Source organism: Leptonychotes weddellii, chromosome X (assembly GCF_054177405.1).
Source record: "Leptonychotes weddellii isolate Sample4059 chromosome X, ASM5417740v2, whole genome shotgun sequence".
In the NCBI taxonomy this organism is placed as follows: domain Eukaryota; kingdom Metazoa; phylum Chordata; class Mammalia; order Carnivora; family Phocidae; genus Leptonychotes; species Leptonychotes weddellii.
In genome coordinates, this window is record NC_138385.1 from 69,512,644 (window position 1) to 69,529,453 (window position 16,810).

General features: G+C 47.7%; 1 protein-coding gene, 1 long non-coding RNA gene and 1 pseudogene across 8 annotated transcripts in view; 2 read left to right on the forward strand and 1 right to left on the reverse strand.

Annotated features, from left to right (window-relative positions):
- The window catches only part of LOC115942698 (uncharacterized), an 85,218-nt gene that overhangs the window by 2,892 nt on the left and 65,516 nt on the right, over window positions 1–16,810 (forward strand). The gene's annotated exons all lie outside the window — the stretch shown is intronic.
- Window positions 8,371–10,034, forward strand: LOC102744326 (mammalian ependymin-related protein 1 pseudogene; annotated as a pseudogene).
- Window positions 12,967–16,810, reverse strand: part of GLOD5 (glyoxalase domain containing 5) — a 5,749-nt gene continuing 1,905 nt past the window's right edge. The window contains exons 3-4 of the mRNA XM_081809286.1: window positions 14,790–14,945; window positions 12,967–13,092 (exon numbers count right to left, since the gene is read on the reverse strand). Coding sequence (XP_081665412.1) covers window positions 12,967–13,092; window positions 14,790–14,945 — 282 coding nt within the window. The remainder of the gene's footprint in view (window positions 13,093–14,789; window positions 14,946–16,810) is intronic.

Genomic DNA, 16,810 nt, shown 5'->3' on the forward strand with positions numbered 1-16,810 from the left:
AGCAGATATGGGGTTTGAGGAGCAGAGACAAATTTGAAAGGTCACGTTTTGGGATCAGAAATAGGTTGGAAAAGCAGAACACAAGATTGGGGATCTGAGGTGAAGTTTGGGAGCCAGAGAGAACGTTGAGAAGCTGGGGATATAGTTCGGGGGTCAGAGATGGATTCTGATGGTCGTGGACAAGTTTGAGGGTTCTGTGGGTTGTGCTGGAGCAGAGATGGGGTTTAGGGGTCAGAGATGGGTTTGGACAGGCAGGAATGTGTCTGATAAAGATGGATTATGGGAGCAGAAGAGGAGTTTGAGAACCGAGATGGAGTTGGGGTGGAGAAGGATTTGAGGCCAGAGGGGATCCGGGGGGCCAGAGACACATTTGGGGCTGAGATGGGGTTTAGGGAAGGCAGGCGTGAGGAGGATTCATGTGGTAGAACAGACTTGGGGTAGTAGACTTGGTGTTTAGAGTGACAGGCATTTTGGTGTGTGTGCAAGGGGCTGGGGGAGAGTAGTGGTTTGGGGGGCTCAGAGGGAAGTCACAGAGAGCAAATTGGGGCTTTGAGAGGCCCAGACGAAGATAAGAGGATAAAGCCAGCGTTTAGGGGACTGGAGAATTTGGAGCAGAAATCAGGATGGGGAGCAGGCAAGGGCTTGGGGAGCAGAAATAGAGATGGGGGAGCAAAAGTGAGTTTTTGGGAGAACTCAGAGACAGAAACAATTCCAGGTGAGTGAAAGCCAGATTCGGGGCAGAGCTAGGATTTGGGGGAGAAAGGCATGTTGTAGGGGGCAGGAATGGGGTATGGGGAACGGAGTTAAGCCATCAGGGGAACAGATATCTTGGAAGGAGAGGATGGAAGTCAGAGCAGAAAGAGGTCGGTTTTGGGGGGTGGTTTTAGGGCAGAGATGGGGGTTGGAAAGACAGATGGTTTGGAGGAGTTATGAAGGGCTTCAGGGGCAGTAGACACTTTGGGGACCAGCGGTGGGTTGGGGAGCCTGGAGCAGGCTGGAGGAGTAGCCTTGAGGTAAGGGACAGCAGGCCTGGGGTTTGCCTTGCTGGGGGCTCTTGGGGGGCTGAGACTGACCTGGGCTGGTTGGTGCAGAGGGTTCGGCCGCTTTGGGGATGTGGCGAGTTCAGTGTGATCCCAGGGGGTGTCCTGGCTGGCCTTGGCCTTTGAGGCTCCCTTCCTCCTTCCCTCCCTCCCTCCCTCCCTCCCTCCCCTCTCCCTCCTCCCTCCTCCCCAGGGAGTGGCTGGTGCCCCAGTGGGTGGGGCGGACCAGGGGTGGGGGCGGGCTCCCTGCTGGTGGGGCACCTCTTGGGCAGTGGGGACCTTCCTCTGCCCCATCTGCCCACCCCACGGATTCTTGGACCCTGTTCAACGTGGGCTCCCGTGGACTTCAGTGTCCAGCCAAACAAAATGGGCTGAAGCCAAGATAACATAAAAATAGCAGATACGGTTTTATGACTCCACTAGGCTTTTCAGTGAGTGTTTCCAAAGTCCCTCCTGTGTGCTGCGTCAGGTTCGGGCTTGGGCACTTATGTACGTGAATCTTCCTGGCCAACAGGGAGAGGAGGGATGTTACTGTACCCATTTTGCAGACAAGAAGAATGAGGCTCACAGAGGTTCGGTGGGATTTGAACCAGAGCCCATGGGACATCTTGATGACCCAGGCCAAGCCGGGAGGCCGGGCCAGGCCAGGGCTGGCGGGAGGCAGGGGCACACTCACTCAGTGCCCCACTGGGGCTTACGCCAGCTCTGGCCTGCCCTGGGGCAGCAGATAAGTCTTATCAGATGGAGGAGACTGTGGCTGTTGGCTCCGCGGTAACAGGCTGTCTTGGGACGGGGGGCGGGGCTGGGGGGAGCACCCAGGGACAGCGGCTTCAACTTGTTGCCCGCCATGCTGCTTTGGAGGCGGGAAACAGGTGGGACCCAGGGTTGGTTTCTCTGTGGGTCCTTGAGGAGTGGGATAGGGTTGGGGACGGGAAGAAGAACTGAAGGGGTAGAGAAGGAGAGAGGCAGATAGCAAGAGACAGAAGCAGAGACAGAGAGACAGGAAGGGGGAGACTCGGGGAGAAAAAGGGACACAGCTAGAAGGAGGCAGAGAGAGGGTACGGAGAGGAGGGAGAAACGCCAAGAGAGCCAGTGACAATTAAAGATCTACAGAGAAAGGTGAAGAGAATGAGAGACAGGACAGAAGGCGAAAGGTAGAGCCTGAAAGTGACAGAGGCTAAGGACACAGGTGGAGAACCTGGGGAGGGAGACCGAGACAGAGATTCACGAACACAGTCTGGGAGGAAGTCCACGAGACCCCAGGCGTCAGTCTGGGGTAGGCCCTGGGCCGGTGGTGCTGGATTGGGTGGGACAGGGCCATGTGGGTCGATGTGGACCCATGTGATCTGTGCTTCTGCCCTCAACTGCTGAGAGGGACCTCCAGGACTCCTGCACCTCAGTCCCCACCTTTCTGCCCTGCCCCACCTCCCCCAGAGAGGAACAACAGTGACGGCAACCGGTGTTTCATGCTGACATGGACCCCAGGCCAAGCCTGTCCTGAGCACTTGGCTTCGTGTAAAATCAATGGACGGGCGCGCCCACACGAGGCATCCAAGTCGGGTCCCCACAGAGCAGGGGTAAGAGCACCCAGTGGTGGCTCCAGGACTCCACAGGACGGAGCACCCTCCTGACCACCCATTCTACAGATGGGGAGACTGAGACCTGCCAAGGGCACAGGGCACTGACGGAGCCCTGGGTCAGTGGGGCCTGCTCCCCCACCGGCCGCCCCAGAAGGAGCTTGCTATCCTCCTCTTGCCTCCATGGGCCTCGTTGTCCTCAGAAGCAAAATGGGAGGTTTGAGGAGGAAAGAGAGCGTGGCTATGACTCTGCATTTATTGAGCTCCTGCTGTGTGCCACGTCCCGTGCTGAGCCCTCCTAAGTAACAAGGGGGGGGGTTGAAGACCCCTATGACTTAAGGGCCAATGTTTTCAGGGCTTCCGCTCTGGAGCCAGCCCCGCCTCATTCATAGCCTGCCCTAACCACGGAGGGGCCGTGTGGCCTTGGGCAAGTTACCAGCCCCCTTGGACCTCAGTTCCTCATCTATAGAGATGGGGTAATAATAGTGGCTACTCCATAGGGTGATTGGGACAGCTAAATGAGATTTAATCCGTCAAGTGATTTTAACTCGCTTGAATCTGAGATCTCAGTAAACGTTAAGTACTCGTATTGATTTACTGAGTGCTTACCATATACAAGGGATAGTACTTGACCCTTTTTTTACTAGCACTACTAATTCTAGTAATAATGCTAATCAATGTGACACTCATACCAATTTTAATTCCTAATCCTAATTCGAATATTGATACTAATCTTTTTTTTTTTAAGATTTTATTTATTTATTTGACAGAGAGACACAGCGAGAGAGGGAACACAAGCAGGGGGAGCGGGAGAGGGAGAAGTAGGCTCCCCGCTGAGCAGGGAGCCCGATGCGGGGCTCGACCCCAGGACCCTGGGATCATGACCTGAGCCAAAGGCAGACTCTTAACGACTGAGCCACCCAGGCGTCCCGATACTAATCTTAATAGTGCTAGTAATACTGATATTAATTCTAAATCTAATCGTTACTTTTCTATCTACAACCGTACTAATACGAATGCTAAATCTGATACGAATACTTTTTTTTTTTAGCACTAATATCATCATAACAACTGTTAACCGAGCCATCCCAGGCCCTGTGCTAAGTGCTCTCCCTGCCTAATTTTATCCCATTCTCACCAGGTCTTTGTGGTGTAAGTGCGTATAATTGCCCGTATCTTCCAGACTGGGAGCGGGCTCAGAGAAATGAAGATGTCTGTCCAAGGGCCTGTGCTCAGCTCTGACACTGATTTGCTGCGTGGTTCCTGGGCAGGCCACCCTCTGAGCCTCAGTTTCTTTGCCTGGATGATGGGTACAATCATAGAACTCACAGCGAATGTTGTTGAGAAGGCCACTTGACACGGTCCTGCCCGGCAGGCTGTAGAGGTTGAGCTCTGTAGTGGTAATTTTCTTCGTTGTTACTTTTTATTAGAAACAACAGTTGCAATATTGGGAGCAAGGTAGGGAAAGCTGTCCTCCTCAGGAAGGTCAGGCTGGAGGCGTGTCTCAGACAAGAGTTTGGCCACCGGACTCAGCCTATTTCTTCATAACTGGAGCAGAGAAAGGCCTTAGGAAGGGAAGTAAAGGGTGGGGAGTGGGGGCCTCAGAACCCAGGCTCCATCAAGAGCCAGAAGCTCTGAGGCTCTGAGGCCAGGCTCACCCCATTCCCTCCCCCATCCCTGTGGAGGGGGCACAGGCCCAGAAGTCTGCGGCGACAGTTCAGCCAGCAGGGAGGCAGCTGGGAGTGGGCAGATAAGGGAATCAGCAGGGCCAGGCCAGGCTTTGGGAGAGACCCAGAGGGTGGGGGTGGGGGTGGGGTGTCCGGGCCAAGCATCCCCTCTGTCAGGCCTCCATTTGAGGCTCAGCCCCAACATCCTCTCTTCCTGGAAGGCTTCCCTGACTGGTTCCCTTCTTCCTGGCATCTTCTGAGGTTCTAGAGCTTTGTCTAAGCCCATGGCATGTGAACTGTGCTTCTTCCAGACGAGTCCACCAGGCCGGAGGCAGATCCTAACTCCCCTTGGTCTCAATCGCGCAGGGAGGAAACATCAACCAAAGCCTGGCTGAGGAGTCCCACGTTTTTCTCAGAACCGAGCTGTTTTATTTTTTTTTTAAGAGAAAAGTATAGGGACGCCTGGGTGGCTCAGTCGGTTAAGCGTCTGCCTTCGGCTCAGGTCATGATCCCAGGGTCCTGGGATCGAGTCCCACATCGGAGCCTGCTTCTCCCTCTGCCTGCCTCTGTCTCTCTCTCTCTGATAAATAAATAAAATCTTAAAAAAAAAGTATAAAAGATACTGTAACAAGCATTCACCTTGGTCAAATGTTAATATTTTGCCCTATTTGCTTCAGATACTTTTAAAAGAAATATATTCAGATCCAGCTGAAGTTCTTGTACAAAGTCCATTTTCCTCTCTCCTTCCACTACCTCGAGTTTGGTGTTTGTCTCCCTCGTGTTTTCATTCCGTTACTATGTACGTATGTATCCATAAACAGCTTACGATACCAGCGGTTTTCAGCTTGCTTTTGAACTTCATATACATGGAATCATATAGTTTATGTTTCTTTTGTTCTGCATAATGTCTGTGACACTCACCCACGTTGTCGTGTGTATTAATAGTTCTTTTTTATTGAGATGTCATTCACATACCACAGAATTCACCCTTTGAAGTGTACGTTTCAGTGGTTAGTATGTTCATAAGGTTTTACAGCTATCACCACTGTCTAATTCCAGGACATTTTCATCACTCCAAAAAGAAGCTTAGCAGACATTCCCTATACTATTATCCGTCTCCCCACAGTCCCTGGAAACCACCAATCTACTGCCTGTCTCATGGATTTGCCTATTCTGGACTTTTCATATGAACAGAATCAGAATATGAGGCCTTTTGTGACTGGCTTCTTTCACTTTGCACAAAATTTCCAAGGTTCGCTCACATTGTAGCATGGATCAAACTACTTCATTCCTTTCAATCACTGAATAATATTTCACTGTATGAACATTCTACATTACGCTTGTCCATTCATCCAATGAACTGATGTTTTGGGGGTCACGAATAATGCTGCTATGAACATTCATATTAAGCTTTTTATGTGGACATATGTTTTCAGTCCTCTTGGGTATACACCTAGGAACGGAATTGTGGGGCCGTTTGGCAAGTCTCTGTTTAACTTTTTGAGGAATTGCAGAAGTATTCTCCACAGCAGTTGCATGAGGAATTAGAGTTATCCACATTTTCTCCAACACTTGATATTGTTCCTCTTTTTGATTCTGGTCATCCCAGTGGGTGTGATGTAATGTCTCGCTGTGCTTTTGATTTGATTTCCCTAATGATTACTGACATTGAGCATCTTTTCATGTGCTTGTTGGCCATCTGTATCTCTTCCTTAGAGAAATGTCTATTCAAATCCTTTGCCTGTTCTTAATTGGGTTGTCTATACTGTTGAGTAATACGAGTTCTTTTTTTGTTTTTAAAGATTATATTTGTCAGAGAGAGAGAGAGCACAAGCAGGGGGAGAGGCAGGCAGAGGGAGAAGCAGGCTCTCCGCCGAGCAGGGAGCCCAACGCGGGACTCGATCCCAGGACCCTGCCATCATGACCTGAGCTGAAGGCAGGTGCCCAACCGACTGAGCCACCCAGGCATTCCAGTACAAGTTCTTTATATATTCTGGATGCTAGTCCTTTATCAGATAATATGATTTGAAAATAGTTGCTCCTATTTTTGGGTTGTCCTTTCACTTTCTTGTGTCCCTTGAAGCACAAAAGGTTTTAGTTTTGATGAAGTGCAATTTGTGTTTGCTTTGGTTGCTTATGCATTACATGTTGGCTAAGAAGCCATTGCCTAATCCAAAGTTACGAAGATTTATGCTTTTTTTTTCTAGACGTTTAATAGTTTTAGCTTACATTCCTGTCTTTGATTTTTTTTTTTTTAGTTAATTTTTGTATATGGTGTGAAGTAGGGGTCCAGTTTCATTCTTTTGCATGTGGCTATCCAGTTGTCCCAGCACCATTTGTTTTTTTTTTAAAGTGGATTTTTAGGGTGCCTGGGTGGCTCAGTTGGTTAAGCGACTGCCTTCGGCTCAGGTCATGATCCTGGAGTCCCTGGATCGAGTCCCGCATCGGGCTCCCTGCTCGGCAGGGAGTCTGCTTCTTCCTCTGACCCTCCCGACCCTCCCCCCTCTCATGTGCTCTCTCTCTGAGTCTCTCTCTCTCAAATAAATAAATAAAATCTTTAAAAAAAAAAAGTGGATTTTTAAAAAATATTTTATTTATTTATTTATCAGAGAGAGAGCACAAGCAGTAGGAGCCCAGACACCCCTATTTAATTTCTTTAAATAGCATTTTATAGTTTTAAGTGTATAAGTCTTACCCCTCTTTTGTTAAATGCATTACTAAGTAGTTTATTCTTTTTTTTTATGCTATCGTGAATGGAATTGTTTTCTTAAGTTCATTTTTGGATTACTCGTTGCTAGTGTATAGAAATATGATTAAGTCTTGTATGATCTAGTATCCTGCAACCTTGCTGAGCTCATACACACACATATATATGAAGTGGTTTTGTTGTGGGTTCCTTAAGATTTTCTCTGTATAAGATCATGTTATCTGCAAATACTGACAGTTTTACTTCTTTTTTCCGATCTGGATGCTTTTTCTTTTTCTTACTTAATTGCCCTGGCTAGAACCTCTAGTACATTGTTGAATAGAAGTGGTGAGAGGGGACATCCTTGTCTTGTTCCTAATCTTCAGGAGAAAGTTTTTAGTCTTTCATCATTAAGTATGATATTAGCTGTAGGTTTTTTGTAGATTCACTTTATCAGGTTGAGGAAGTTCTTATCTGCTTCTAGTTTGTTGAGTGTTTTTATCATGAAAGGGTATTGAGTTTTGTCAAATGCTTTTTCTGCATCTGTTGAGAAGATCATGTGATTTTTGTCCTTTATTAATATGGTATATTACATTGATTTTCTTATGTTGAACAAATCTTGCATTCCTGGGATAAATCCCACTTGGTCGTGGTGTATAATCCTTCTTGTATATTGCTGAATTCTATTTACTAGTATTTTGTTGAAGATTTTTGCATCTATATTTGTAAGAGATATTGGTCTGTAGTTTTCTTGATATGTTTCTGTCTGGTTTTGGTATCAGGTTAGTGCTGGCTTTGTAAGTTTATTCCCTTTTATGGCTGAGTAGTATTCCATGGAATGGCTATACCATAGTTTGTTTAACCATTCATCTGCTGTTGGACATTTGGATTGTTTCCAGTCTTTTCTGTATTACAGCAAACCTGCAGTTTACAAACTCATATTCCTCTCTCTATGCACACACAAGTGAAAGAGTTTCTCCAGGGCCAGAGGATATCAGTCCATCCATCCATCCACCCATCCACCCACCCATCCACACATCCACCCAACCACCCAACCACCCACCCATCCATCCACCCACCCATCCATCCACCCACCCATCTACATACCCATTCATTCACCCATCTGCTGTCCACTCTTCCTCCCTTCCTCCCCTCTCTCTCCCCTCCTCCCTCCCTTCTTTCCTTCCTTCCTTCCTTCCTTCCTTCCTTCCTTCCTTCTTTCCTTCCTTCCTTCCCCCCTCCCTCCCTCCTTCTCTCCCTCCTTTCTACTTCCTTCTTCCTTTCATAAATCATCTATCTCCAAGCATATGACTCTGGGTCCAAGGCAAGCTGTCTTTTAAAAATAGGCAGGAAGCGTGCCCCAGGGGGCCCTGGGTGCCTGGCTGCTGGGTGGCCTCTGAGCCTGGGTGACCTCTGTGGCCTGGGGGCAGCAGCACTGGGGGCAGGGACCAGGGGTGCCGGGGACCCTGCACCCTTGTCAGGCACCACAGCAGTGGGAGGCCCACTGGGTTCTGTACCCACAGAGCAGCAACCATGCCCTTCCCTCCTATGACAGGCTCAACCAGCATGTATGGGTGCTGAATGAGCGAAAGGTGCTGATTCCCCTGCAAGAGGTTATTTGAATATATTTTGTTCTATAAGGATGGATTGATGTTTCAGATTGAACAAGCCACCAAGCAGTGCTCCAACATCACCCTGACAGACCCCTTTGACCCTCTAGACATTCCTCAGAATGCCACCTCTGAGGACAAGTACTCCATAGGGGGCCCCAGGAGCAGATCACGGTCTAGGAGGGGCCTGACAGAAAGCCAGCTAGATCCTATGAAACCTGGATTGGCATTCATACAGTCAAAGAGGGTTATCTTGTCCAGGAAACCTTCACCCAAAGTTACAGCATAATATTGTCCACGCAGTTTTTCAATGTACTGCTGGGCATTAAAGACCCCTCAGTGTTTACCCCACCGAGCGCCTGCCAGATGGCCCGGCCAGAGAGGATGAGCCAGAACTGAACCTGGTAAGCCTGCAAATGCACAGGTGGCAGCATGGGATGTCATCCCCAGCTCGAAAGGGACTTGAGACTTGAGAAACGAGAAACTTGACCGGAGAGCACTATCATAATTGTAGGAAGAGAAACATTGATGTGGGTTTTTCTGTTTGGTTTGGTTTTTGTTTTTGTATACGTGATTTTGACAACTCAAGCTATGTTCGCCAAAGGGAATGGAATGGACTGGAGAACATGTGGTAATATGAACAGAAGAGATGGCCGAGGTGGAGATTTCAGACGTTTATATATAGCTCGTGGGGATGCCGGGCCTTCTGCATGTGCAGCGATAGCTACGTGCAGGGGCATAGATGGAGTGAGGGTCAGCAGGAGCCCTTTGCCTTGGCAGGGAGGACAGTTGCTGGGTTGCTGCCACATGGTGATGATAAAGTACAGAGCAGTTTTAGTCAGCTTCAGCATTAATTTTTCAGTCCTCTACAGATGACTCCTTTATTGCCTGCCCTGCCTCTCGTTCCCTTGGCTGCCAACAAAGTGATTCCTTAAAGTCCCTTCTGGATTTAGGGCATGACCTAATTCACGTAAATTTGGGGAGGAAATGAAAGGCTATGAGACAAAGCAATCGTTCCTCAAGGAGACGTTTCAAACAAGAGGGTTTGAAAATCTTAATGTCTGGATGAATGGATAAAGAAGATGTGATATATACACATACACACACAATGGAATACTACTGAGCCATCCAAAAAAATCTTACTGTCTCTACCTGGGTAAGCGTGAGCCATGTATGCTTCCTTTTTTCTATGCAAGAGTACTGATACTTGTGAATCATCACATACTTGTCAGGAGACCTAGAAAGACAGATGGTAGGGGCGCCTAGGTGGCTCAGTTGGTTAAGCGACTGCCTTCGGCTCAGGTCATGATCCTGGAGTCCCGGGGTCGAGTCCCGCATCGGGCTCCCTGCTCGGCGGGGAGTCTGCTTCTCCCTCTGACCCTCCCCGCTCTCATGTGCTCTCTCTCATTCTCTCTCTCTCAAATAAATAAATAAAATCTTTTTAAAAAAAAAAAAAAGAAAGACAGATGGTAGTCTAAAAATAGCATTGACCTGGGAGCCAGGAGACTCTGGTCTCCAGAATCCGGGACTGGAATTCCTTTGTACTTGAACTCCTTTGAATAACCAAATGCACTACGCTTTCCCTCACCGGGGCCTTCCTGGGGCACTGTTTCACAAGCTCTTTGTCTATGTGACATCTGCTCATCCTGCCCAGGCCAGCTCTCACACTTGACCTTCGGAGAGCTGCTCCCAAGCCCGAATTGGGTGCACCTTGGAGCTTCAGCATACTGTTCTCACAATACTGATTAGGCTGTGTGCTAATTTCCTGCTTTCTGGGAACTGTCGCCCAAGAGCCTGGCTACAAGCTCTTTGAGTACACGAAACACGTTCTGTTTACTTTTATATGCCCAGCACCGAGCAAGTGCCTGGCACATGGTCAGTGCCCTAACCATTTCTAGAGTAGAGAATGCCAGCCTCTCTGGTCATTCATTTCCTCAGCTGTGAGTGGGTTGGGTTTGCTGACTTCGAGGGAGACTCCTAGTAATAAAATTTATTATTCTAGATCCTTCTACTATTGTGTTTCATCTGGCTATTATCTATTACTAGGAGAAATGGGTGATATCAGTATCATGCTGAAAACAATCTGTATTACCCACAGTTTATATTATTTTTTTTTTTTAAAAAGATTTTATTTATTTAAGAGAGAGAGAACACAAGCAGGGGGAGTGGCAGGCAGAGGGAGAAGCAGGCTCTGCACTGAGCAAGGAGCCCAATGTGGGACTCGATCCCAGGACCCTGGGATCATGACCTAAGCTGAAGGCAGACGCTTAACTGACTGAGCCACCCAGGTGCCCCCAGGTTATATTATTTTAATAAACATTTAATTATAAAACTAAGCAAATAACAAAAAAAAATTAAAATAGGAGACCTGCTACAGCTTTTGGCAGAGCCTTTCACATGCTGAAACTCACATCCTGACGCATCCTCTCTTCCCAGCCTTTTTGGGGCTCTTTGGGGATTCACTCATAGGGTCTGGCTAAACTACCAGCTGGGGACTGTTTCGAGGCCAGAGCCCATAGGACTAGGGGCTTGCTCACCTCAAGAGACCGTCAGACATGCTCCTTCATCCATCGCTCATTCCTTCAGGAAGCTGTACTCTTACCCTTCCTCTCTGCCTGCCTCGTTTCCTGGTTCATCCTTGTTTCAGAATTCTAAATGTCCTTGGACCTCTTCTCCCACTGACATTTTCTCTCTTGGCGAACTCGTCCAGTCTCTGTCTTTAGAATATCTCCATAATCTACCCACTTTTTATCACCTCCCCTGCCAGCATCGCTGGCCTGGACCTCTGCAGTAGCCTCCCCCATCACGGTCCCCCTGCTTCTGCCCCTACAGCCTACTGTCCTCACAACAGCCAGAGGGAGCCTGTTAAATCCTAAGTCAGATCACGGGCCCTCCTCCGCTCACGACCTCCTGCTCTCCAGTCACTCAGAGTAAAAGCCAGAGTTCTCTCCAAGGCCCACGAGACCCTACACAATCTCTCCCCCACCCACTGTCTGACCTCACCTCCTGCTGCCCCCCCCCCCCCGCCGCCGCCAACTCACTGCTGCCTCTGCACTGGCCTCCTCACTGTTCCTCAGGCACCAGGCATGGCCACGCTTCAGGGCCTTTGCCCTGGTTGTTCTCTCTGCCTGTTCTGCTCTTCCTCCAGCTATCGGGGCCAATCCCTCCCTCATCTCCTCAGATCTATGCTCAAATAGCTCCCTCGGTGAAGATGGCCCCCTGACCATCCCCTTACACATCAGAAACCACTCCAGCGGGGCGCCTGGGTGGCTCAGTCATTAAGCATCTGCCTTCGGCTCAGGTCATGATCCCAGGGTCCTGGGATCGAGCCCCGCATCAGGCTCTCTGCTCGGCGGGAAGCCTGCTTCTCTCTCCCACTCCCCCTCCTTGTGTTCCCTCTCTTGCTGTCTCTCTGTCAAATAAATAAATAAAATCTTTAAAAAAAAAAAAAAAGAAACTGCCCCAGCGATTTTTAGCTGCGTTCCCTCTTTTCCATGTTTTCTTTCTCTCCAAAAGCCTTTCTCATCCTCTAACATACTTCGTATTTTCCTTACTTATTTTTATTCATTCTCTGTATCTCCAAACTTAGATATGCTTATCTCTTCTGTTCAACACTGTCTCCCCAATGTCTGGAACAGGGCCAAGCACATGGTGGGTGCTCAATATATGTTTATTAGTTGATTGAAAGGATGGTATTGGTCAGGGGGGAGGACAGACACAAATGAGGTTTGTCCTTGTCCTGTCTACTCTGTCAGGAGCTGAGCCTCAATCGAGATGAGTCTGGACCTAACAGATCCAAAGGTAGGAAGTACCACATACCCTGGGGGTGTGGTCAGATAAGGCACTCCAGGAAGAGGTCATATCATCTGGGGTGGTCCTTGGAGGTTCCATGGAACTCACAGAGATCTTGAGGTTCGGTGAGGCCTCTGGGGTGGAGGACACAGCAGACAGCACTTGGAAGGGGTGAGGTGAATTCCAAAAGGATGGGCTAACTAACAAGGAGAAATCTATCAGGGCCCTGAATCCCAAGGGGATGACCCTGGATTTGGTCCTCAGAGATGTCATACCCTGGTCACTGACCCCCAAACAGCTCAGAGACCTCACACCCTGGACAAACACCCATACATAACACTGAGACAATAATAATGAAGAGCTCGTATTCATTGAGAGCTTATTCATTTATTAGGGGGACCTTGGATGGGGGATATTCAGATAGGTAGTTTTGGTCCCAAACCCAAATCAGTCTCCCCCCCCGCCACACCCCTAGGAAGAATGAAGTGCCCAAGTCCTCAGTCCTTGGAGATTTCTGGGCTTGGGTAAGAGCTTGCAGGAAGGAAGGGAGAGGGAGACATAACAGGGAACAGAATGGAGGAGGGCCAGCCTCAATCATGAGGAGATATAGTTGGACACCTCAATCAGGTTTCCATCAGGATCTCGGAAGTAGATGGACATAATGAGTCCTTTCGCCCCTGTTCTGGGGACTACACCCTCCTCAATGGGAACCTCACAAGCCTGAAATGGGAGGGAAAGACAAAAGTCATTCATCATAGTTCATGTGTGAGACCAAAATTTAATCCCCAGAAGGCCCCTGATATCTTTCTCACTTCATCTCCTGCCAGTCTCCCCTCCCTCACTCTGCTCCAGCCATGGACCAGCTGTATGGCCTTGGGCGTAGTACCTAACTGCTCTGTGCCTCAGTTTCCTCATCTGTAAAGTGGGGATGATAATGGTACCTAATACTAGCTAGTAAGTGGCAGAGTCAGAATTGAAACCCAGGTAGCCTGGACCAAAGTCCATGCTCTTAACCCCCTATGCTTTCCCCACTTTACTTCCCAACCGGCCTTTTCCACTGATACTTTCCAAAGAAAGATTACATGCAAAACCTTAATCTGTGTTCCCCAAGAGGAGAAGCAATGCTTCCCTTACATGAAATCATTTTTAGTGTTAGAGGGACACCCCTTTAAATATTCCCTCTTCAATCCTATTTCAGTCCTTTTTTTTTTTCTCACTAAGTAATTTCTACACCCAATGTGGGGCTCGAACTCACAGTCCCGTGATCAAGAGTTGCATACTCTTCTGACCGAGCCAGCCAGGCACCCCCTATTTCAATTCTTCTGATTATACCAAGAAGCAAGGCTCTGATGGATGCTAACAAGTCCTTAGCACCTCCTCAACCATTTGCCAAATCTCCCCTTGTAATGTCAGGCCCAGAGGGTTCAGAGAAAGGAAGTGGATAAGATTTTATTTATTTGAGAGAGAGCCAGTGAGAGAGAGAGAGAGAGAGAGAACACAAGCAGGGGGAGGAGCAGAGGGAGAGGGAGAAGCAGACTCCCCCCTGAGCAGGGAGCCCCCACGCCAGGCTCTATCCCAGGACCCTGGGATCATGACCTGAGCCGAAGGCAGACGCTTAACTGACTGAGCCACTCAGGCGCCCCCACGACTGGTATTTCTACAGCCGTTTGTTTTTTACAAGTTATCTTCCCTTTGTGTCAAGATATGATGGGCTTTTCACGTAACTGGTGAAACTTTGGTTTTTTACAGAAATGCGTTTCTGTAAAAAGAATTTGTTTGTATTTTTTTTTTACAAAAATGATGTAATGTGGGGGCGCCTGGGTGGCTCAGATGGTTAAGCGTCTGCCTTCAGCTCAGGTCATGATCCCAGGGTCCTGGGATTGAGTCCCTGCATTGGACTCCCTGCTCAGTGGGGAGCCTGCTTTTCCCTCTCCCTCTGTCCCTCCCCCTGCTCGTGCTCTCTCTCAAATGAATAAATAAAATCTTTAAAAAAAAGGACGTAATGTTTCCCTTTTTTTTTTTTTTTTAAGATTTTTTAATTTATTTTTTGACAGAAAGAGACAGCGAGAGAGGGAACACAAACAGGGGGAGTGGGAGAGGAAGAAGCAGGCTTCCGCTGAGCAGGGAGCCGGACGTGGGTCTTGATCCCAGGACCCCAGGATCATGACCTGAGCCGAAGGCAGATGCTTAACGACTGAGCCATCCAGGCGCCCCTGTAATGGTCCCCTTTAAAATAGATTTGTTTACATGAAACAATGATGTCAGCAAAAATAATGAGCAAACAGTTGTGTACAAGCATTATCTGGAAGTGACAAAGGTTGTTATGTCTGAAATTTGAGGAAGACCTGACTGGGTCATGCTCCTGTTTCCACTGTACCAGCCGCAGCTTTCTCGAAAAGAACCAACATCCCACTCACTTTGAGGTGCTGGACCACTTCCTCCAAAAGTGTCTCTGTGATCAGGCATATGTCCATGGAGCCAGGAACTGGGTGAGCAGCTTTGGGTTCAAATTCCTTTCCCACCTCATGGAGGTTCAATTTCTGGTCTCCAAAACACAATGCTTTCCTGTCAGCCTATTTTTTTTTTTTAAGATTTATTTATTTATTTAACAGAGCGAGAGTGAGAACATAAGCAGGGGGAGCAGCGGGCAGAGGGAGAGGGAGAAGCAGACTCCCCGCTGACAGGGAGCCCGATGTGGGGCTCGATCCCAGGACCCTGAGATCATGACCTGAGCTGAAGGCAGACGCTTAACTGTCAGGTCACCCTATTTGGGGAGGAAGAACTAAACCCCCAAGATGAACATGAGACAAAGCCCCCTACCTACCCCAACAAGGTTAAAACGAAGTACAACAGGGCTTTTAATTAAAAATAACAAAAAATAAAAAAAATAAAAATAAAAATAACAGCCCCTCGCCCCACCCCAGCCTAGTCTCATTCCCTAGAGGCAACTGCTTTCAGCCTGTGTGTGTGTGTGTGTGTGTGTGTGTGTGTGTGTATTTCTTCTGGAAATTATTTGCATTATCTTCAAATAATATGTAAATACTACCCGTGGCAGAGACAGCAATTTGTCTTAATATACATTTACTTAGTATACAATATAATATACATTTCTCCCTTTTTTCTTATAAACAACCCAAATTTCAATGGGGTCAATTGTGTGCCCGGCTTAAAAAGCCATTTCCCAGCATTCCTTGCTGGGGGGGGCATGTAAGATGGACAGGACAATGAGATGTCAGCAGAGGTTGCGGATGGAGCTTCCGGAAACCTCCTGGTCCCACTGAGCTGGCATCTCTGGCCCATTCACGTCCTCTTCCTTCCCAGACTCTGGCTGAGCCCCAACTTTCTACAGAGGTTGTTAAATGGGAGAAAAAGAAAACTCGATCTTCTTTCACCCACTGTTCGTTGAGTTTTCTCCTATGTACTCCCAGACACAGTCAGTGACTGATAATGGGCAACTTTAGCCATCTTCTTGATTTAGCAACTTGATTTAGCAACTTGAGACATTTTCACTCCTCTCCCTGCTCGGATAAACAAGAACTTAACTCATCCACATTACTCCCCCCTACCAATAGAATTCTATCATCATTTGTAGTTCCTCTTTTAGTTCCTTTATAATTTTTAAAAGACCCACTTGCATCTTTATGTCTTGATAGATGAACTACAGCTAGTATCTCACTGGCCCTCCTGTCCTCTTCATGTCCCCACCCTCTCCACCTCTTTCCTTTCTTTTATCATTTTCCTATATCTTTCTCTTCTATCACTGTGGCTGATACCACATCCATTCTACCAGAAAATGACCTTATTTCACTTTTTTCCTTTGGCTCGCTCTCTTTCTTGGAACCTTTTTTTCTCCTGTTCCAAACTGGACTGAGTGTTTTCTAGGTATCTTTCTGGGATCTTCCTCTTGGGAGCCAATGTGTCCTGACTTTGATGTCTTCCCTATTCCTGGTTTAATCACTCATTTTGATGTAGATGCTCTCAAGTAATTTTCAAAGCAAGTGGGCAAGGTTTCTCTTTTTATATCTATGATTTTTTTTAAGGAAACTCTGTGCCAAATGTGGGGCTTGAACTCACAACCCTGAGATCAAGAGTCACATGCTCTACAGACTGAGCCAGGCAGGTGCCCCCATATATCTAAGAATGTTTTATTCTACACTCACCTTGATTAATAGTTTGGCTGGACATAGAATTTCCCCTCAGAATCTTGAAATTGTTCTATTGTCTTCTGGTCTCTGATGTGACTCTTGGGCAATCTGGTATCTGCATTATTTCTTTTCCCTTTGTAGTTGAATTACTTTTCTTTTTTCTTTCTTTCTTTCTTTTTTTTTTTAAAGTAGGCTCCATGCCCAACATGGCGCTCAAACTCACGACCATGAAATCAAGAGTGGCATGCCCTACTGACTGAGCTACTTTTCTTTTTAACCTCTTTGAAAGATCT